Consider the following 7,190-nt stretch of genomic DNA (forward strand, 5'->3'; position numbering starts at 1 on the left):
ACTTAGTATGTTATCATTTTCAAACTTTAGGTAGATTAGTCACTTGTTCATGAACCAATGACAAACAAATATTACTAATTTTAATGGTTTACTTGTCTCCATTCGAATTTTTGCGAAACAAGAAGCTAATAAAATGAACTCAAATGAAAGTTATATCAATATTAAGAATGTACTGTCCACAGTTATGATGAAATATGCCTACTTAGTGAGAATTACCCAGAACAAAAACATTAAATCGAAAAAATTAAAAAAAAAAAAAAAGTCTTCCAACATTTGAGGTGTTAGCAAATTATTTTTTTCAAGAGTTGTGAACAAAAATTTGAAATTTTTCAAACAGATGAAATTTTTGTCTCAAAATTTCGATCAGAATTTAAAATTATGACCTTTTATATATCTGTGTAAGATTTTTAAAAATAGTGGTGTGCAAAATTATTTTTTTATTTCTAATTTGTTAAATTATTAATACCTTACCTTATCTACCACAATACAAAATATTTTTTAAAACTATGGATTTCTGTAGTTGTTGGAGGGTATGAATATACATACTTTTATAATTTCTGGCTCAGAGGACCACTGATTATTATTTTATGATGGTCCGAGTCAAATTCAGTAGTCCTAATTTTGAGCTCTGCTTAAATAATTATTTTTGTTTGCTAATGTATATACTTTTTCAAAGAAGATTCTAAAATTATATATTAAGGGCGATGATTATGAAACACTCTAAATACTCATTTCAGATCTGTTTAGTTCAAAAGTCTTTAAGTTATTTTATTTTTTATTCCCACTGTTAAATATCTAAGCCACGTGATTTAAATATTAGAAATACTTGAGTTGTTATCTGTAATGTGTTGTGTTTGTTGTGAATAAAATATGTATTATTAATTATATTGCATTTTGTGCTTTTGAATTCCATAGAAATTATTTCTCTTCTATAAAAGTTAAAAAGGCATGTAGGAGAATTTTGAGTCTATGCATTTTGTTAACATATGCTGATTGAAATATTTTTAATTGTACTTCAGCATAATCTCAAGGATAAAAAAAAAAAAACAATTATTGTCACACAAACAATTGTTATTGTTCATAGTTTTTGAAAACCTTACAATTCTTTGCATGTGATGCCTTATTATACATAACCATGTACTCAAACACTTAAAAATTCTTCCTATTATCCCTAAAATTGGTAACAAAAATGGTTTAAAAAGTATGTGTTACTTTAACCCCAGATAATTAAACATTCGTCTAGTAGTTTACCGACTCTTGCAACGTCGTGATGTATCTGTTGCAATCACAGTACCTTGATAGCTAGTAAAATCAGGTATCCGAAGGTAATAAACATGGCTGTACATTAGTTACTTTGTGAGGTTTGCGGTATTTGTCGTCTAACAGTTGAATGCTTAGTTATGTAAAAATAAACACTGAAGATATTTTTAATTTTGAAAAGCTAACAGAAAACTCGACTGTAAGTGCGGCGAACAAAAGCAGAGTTTGTACTTTCTATCCATCCAAGAGACATAGAATAACAAAATGTGTAAGCAACTATTGTCTACTGTGCAGAGCTCATTTTTAACACAACACCTGCAAAGGGACGGGATAACCAGGTTGGTAGGACGTTCTTGTTTGTGAGAACTGGAGTTCAAATCTAGCTGGCTGAAGAATCCCCGTGTATTAAATGGTGACTGGTGCACGTTAAATCTGTCGGGGTCACATTGTCCTCCAAATTCCCATAACTCAATACCTCTGGGGGGTACTGATCCAGAAGTTCCCTTATCTTCTGGATTGGGTTTTAAATTACAAGACTACGGAATGGAACATTAGTAGTCGTAAACTCAAAATTGGGTCGGCTGTTCAACACGGGTAATAATAAAACACCTGTAAAGAGTATAAATATAAATTTTAGCCATATTTTTTATTGAAATTCTTATAATGCTTTTTTATAAGTTACTCTTATTTGTTTGAAATAAATAAAAACAAATATAAATGTATTTGTTTATATAATAGTTCTGAACTTCAAATCTTCTCATAGCTTCAACTGCAGATTTAATTTTGAAACTTCTGCCTAAACCGCAGTTCTAAAAGTAAAAATTCTACAAAATAAAATCACAACTGCTGAAATCGATCAACTGAATATTCCAGGCGTTTCCTCATACTGATACTTTTTTTACTCATCTACAATTAAATTTCTTTAAGCAGACCTAGTTTAGAGCAAGCTGCTTTTATTATTTCCATGTATTTTTAGCTACTCAAGCACAGTGCTTGAAGTGTATATACAGTTACCTGACTGCTTGTTGACCGTAAAGACTCAACGCAAACTGAACTTAAATTCAGGATAAGTAGGCCCAGATAAATTGCCCCACCAGGACTAGGTAAAGCTAAGCAGTGTTTAAAAAGTTAGCAAAATTAACTAAAATTCTTCTAGCTTTATATTATTTGGTATTTCTCACCGTTTCTTCGAATATTTTGTTGAATCCGGTGCAGTTGGCATCTCTGTATAAGTACTAAATCTTTTAAAATATGCAATACAGTATTTTTTTTAAATCTAATTTTTAAAATACCTTAATACAATGTGGTTTCTAATTAATGTATAATTGTTTTTAAATCTTAGAATGTAGACTGTTGATGACACTTCAGAGGCGACTTCACATTGCAAAAGGTTAAAACAACAAAATGAATCTAAAGAAATACTTAACGCATAACTAATTTTTTTTAACACTACTTAAATTATTTCTTCAGACAATCCAACAAAATGAATAATAACTCTAAGTGTTGCCAACAGATAGAGAAATACACGAGTTTATAGTGCCACATTCTTGAAATATATTTGAATAGAAAATTTCATTTTATAATCGTCGTTGAACAGCCGACCCAATTTTGGGTTTATGACTACCAATCAAAACTTAACCCCGTCCCGCCCCCGTTAGGGGCCATCCGGAGAATACTGTAGACTCTAAGTGCGTGTTGACCTTTCAACAAAAGAAAACGAGGATTCTAAAAGGTAGGCTTGATGGCCATCCATGGCAACTTGTAAAAATGGCCAAGGGAAACTACAGGGAAAACCCTGGTTGACGTTGGTTAGGCACCGCGCGCGCTCCTACCCGCGACGTTACGAAGATCCAGATTCCCTGCCTCCAACCAGAAGGCCTCAAGGAATTTAGTGAAATCATAAAATTAACAAAAGTAGTTACTGAGAAAATAGAATTTAGGAGTTTGAGTGTTCAAATATAATAGGCGAGACATGAATTAAAACAAAAAAAAGAGAGACATTGAAAAAAGGTACGAAATATATTGTGATGATGAAGAGAACCAGTGTTTGTCCAAAGCCCATGAAAATAGATACAATTTCAAAAAGAAGAGTTACGACGAGGCAGCCGTAAAGAAAAATCCACAAACAAGAAGAAACTCAAAACATGAATAGTTAGAAAATGTGACAAAATTTATGACTACCAATGTTCAACTCCGTGACCTTGTGATTTTGAATCCAATCCAAAAGACAAGGGGACTCCTAGATAAAGTATTGGAAGAAATTTTCCTTCGCTGATGACTTTTTGATGGAACTAACCTGCATTTGCGTTATAAGGAGAGGAAAATCATGAGAACCTCCCATGGTTAGTCAGACGGCAAGAAGACTCATGGTCCGTCTACCCCTGACTGACGATATTTTACATCAGCACTGTGGTCGGTACGAGCTGGGTGCAAAATTCGAATCGAACAGTCTTCGCTGGGATTCGAACCCGGTTAACCTCATTGGAAGGCGTGCGCACTCTCCTGTATAAATAATTGTAGAAAGTTTATTTTTGCGGAAAAATAAATCCCAGCTAAGAAACAAGTGTGTATAAGAGGAGCCGTACTTTTAAAAAGACGATTAACAGGAAAGGGTTAATGCTTTATCTACTTTCTTAGATTCTGATTAATTGTATGAAAAAGAAATGTCAGGGTTCAATATTTGATTATACAAAAATCATAAGTGATTTATTTTTAATGTAAGTAAAAATAAAATATTCCTACATGCGATAGCAGTCTTAAGAGGAGGGGGGGGGCTTCCCCCCCTCTCTCTCTATATATATAAAAATGAAATTATTAGAAGGTCACAAAATGGCTAATTCGAACTTACAATTTTAACCTTAATTCGAATTGTCTCACTTATTATTGTGGTATTTAGTTTCATTAAACGGTATTTATTTATTTTTTTTACACTGTTTAGTTTTTTTTTTCTTTATCGCAGTGACATTTAAAGCAAGGAATTTTCCCCTCGGTCAGCAATGGGGAAGCATATTTCTTCTGCAGGGGGGATTAGTGAGGGATGATTTGGTAGTTGTTTTCATCAAGGAAAGCTCGCTTGAAATAGACAAATTTTTTTAAAGATTTCGGACAAATTTTTTTTTTTTTAATTTTTCTTAATTGTAAATTTAATTGCACAAATATTGGGTGAAAAATATAATCGTAGAAGGGGCTACATCCCTTCATTTCTTCCCTCTGCCCCCTGTGCAACGGAAACTAATTTATCACAATGCAAGTCTTAAAAATCTTTACTAAATCTGAGAAAGTCTGAAGGACTTTCAAGGTGAATGAGTATAATCATGTATGCTCGAAATCGAAAAAAAATTTTTTTTTTAAATAGTACCACTTTAAAAAATAAATGTATGTTACTATATATACAATATATTTTTGATAATGCACTGCATTGGTAAATTCTAAAAAATCCGTATTGTTAAAGCTGGCAGTGAAGGCTGTTAGTGAAAGTAAAGAAAAGCAGATCTTTCCTCTTTGCCCTAAATGCCAACAAAACTAGGCATCACCTGAGCACTTCTTGAACACTTGGGCTGAACTGGAACGACATTCATTCCTCTCCCCTTTTGGTTTCTGACTTTCTAGATGACAACGGATTTATTGATCTGGTCTGACGGGGTCAACTGGGTCAATTGGCAACAACAACAAATGTTAAATTTTCAGAAAGCGTTGTGTACTGGATGAAGAGCATATTTGGTTTTTACTTCCTCAAAGCAATTATTTTTTGATAAAGGAAAAAAAAAATTTTTTTTGTGTAAGAAAATACGGTTTAGTACTTTGTTTTGGCAAAAATGATTATTAAAACAATCAAAATTTTTATTTTATTAGGGTTATATTTTATTTTTGTACAGGGTTTGCTCAGTTGGAAAATACTGCTTAAGTGTGTTGTTATGTATTATTTCAGTACATATTAAATAAACGAGCAGGATCTAGCATCTCGCAAACACATTTAATAATAACTTAACGAGATACACAAACACAAACTGAAACTAAACAGTAAGTACACAGTTACAGTTAATCTGGCTGATGCCACATCTCCCCCCTTTAAAGATTTAGTCTATTCGGAGCTTTCACAATTCTTCCAGAGCGAGTCACAACAGTTTTTGAAGATACATCCTTCTTATGAGTTAACACTGTAGGATCTGGATCCGTTATTTCTGGTAAGTTCCTTCTGTTATCTCTTTCTGAAAGAGCTTCCTCTAAATCATCGTTTAGCGGTGGAATCTGTAGTTTAGATCCTGGAATCAAATGTTTCCTATTCCGTCGAAGCACTTGTTTGCCTTCTTTAACAAAGTATGACCTTGGTGATTCAGCTTTTCTCTGTACAGTTCCAACAGCCTTCCTATCAGTTATCCATATCTTGTCACCCGGATGTATTGGTTTCAATTCATGAGCATTGTGCCTCCGATCATAATCCTTTTTCTGTCTTTCTATTCTTTTCTCTTCTTTTTCTTCCAATATCTCCTTCTCTATTAGCTTTGGTTGAAGTAGTGAAATTGCTAAAGGTAAGGTTGACTGTAGTCGACGCCCCATCAACAATTCAGCAGGACTGTAGCCGTTCTTTAAAGGTGTTGTCCGATAACTCAATAAAGCCAAGTAAGGATCTTTAGACTTTTTGAATCTTAATTTAATTATCTTTACTGCTGCTTCAACAAAACCGTTGCTTTGAGGATATCTTGGACTTGAAGTAATGTGCTTAAAACCATATACTTTTGCAAAGTTTTGAAACTCGGCTGTTCTAGTAACTTCAAACTGTGGTCCATTATCTGATCTTACAACATTTGGAATTCCATGTCTGGCAAAAATTGATTTGCAGTGTAAAATTACTTCTTTTGATGTTAAACTATCCAGTTTTGCCACTTCTGGATAACGTGAGTAAAAATCTGTAACTAATAAATACCATTCTGCATGGAGTTTAAATAAGTCCATAGCTACAATTTCCCATGGTCTCTGAGGAAAACTTCGTGGAATAGGAAACATTTGATTCCAGGATCTAAACTACAGATTCCACCGCTAAACGATGATTTAGAGGAAGCTCTTTCTGAAAGAACGATGATTTAGAGGAAGCTCTTTCACTTTATGATACCCTGGTCCATCGGCTGCAACTTTGCTGTTGTGTTCGGCGGGAGAAACTGCAAGTTTACTGCTTTCAAATTAGGTAGATCACTATGCGCTGTGCATTTATCCATAAAGAGTATCACTTTTATTTTTTTAGCGAAGAATTTCCGATCCAATTTTCTTACATAGTCTTCAAATAAAACTGATGTCATCCAAAACTTTTTGTTAGACTTGTAGTCCAAAGGATACGTTTTTACATTCTTGAAACATCGGGGATTTCGATATTTTCCGATAACAAGTAAGGGCAATTTCTCTGTCCCAGACGCATTTCCTTCAACTAGAACAGTCAAACGTTTCGTGCTCATTTTACCCCCTGAACAGTTCTCATCCTTAAACATCATAGTCTTATTTAAAAGACATTTAAAAAATAAACCCATTTCATCAATATTGAAAACATCATTTTAACTGCATGTTTGAAGTAAATTTGGTAACGTTTCTTTTAACCTCTGTTCAGATACTTCAAGAGGGACAGCTTTAGCTTCTCCATGAGGAGTGCGAAAGACATTGTGTGTGTGTTGCAAAGGAAGGGGCAATATATCAGCTCCTAGGTTTTTTTTCTTGCTTTGAAAGATCCAAAAAAAATCGAGTTAAAGGGAGTAAAATTCGAGTAATCGAGAATAATTAACATGAAATTGAAGATAAAAGGGTCGGGACCTCATAAAAAAAATCGAATTATAGTAATATTCGAGTTATCGTACTTCGAGTTACAGCGAATTGACTGTATATATATATATATATATATATATATATATATATATATATATATATATATATATATATATATATAT

At 33.1% G+C, this 7,190-nt stretch overlaps 1 protein-coding gene across 1 annotated transcript; it reads right to left on the reverse strand.

The window, feature by feature from the left end:
• Positions 1-5,328: 5,328 nt before the first annotated feature.
• LOC122271738 (uncharacterized) lies at positions 5,329-6,264 on the reverse strand. Its single transcript, XM_043054027.3, has one exon. The coding sequence runs from the start codon at positions 6,262-6,264 to the stop codon at positions 5,329-5,331; it is 936 nt and encodes a 311-aa protein (XP_042909961.2).
• Positions 6,265-7,190: the final 926 nt, after the last annotated feature.

This window comes from Parasteatoda tepidariorum, chromosome 8 (genome assembly GCF_982258835.1).
Source record: "Parasteatoda tepidariorum strain Cologne lab strain chromosome 8, Ptep-v5.0, whole genome shotgun sequence".
Lineage (NCBI taxonomy): Eukaryota > Metazoa > Arthropoda > Arachnida > Araneae > Theridiidae > Parasteatoda > Parasteatoda tepidariorum.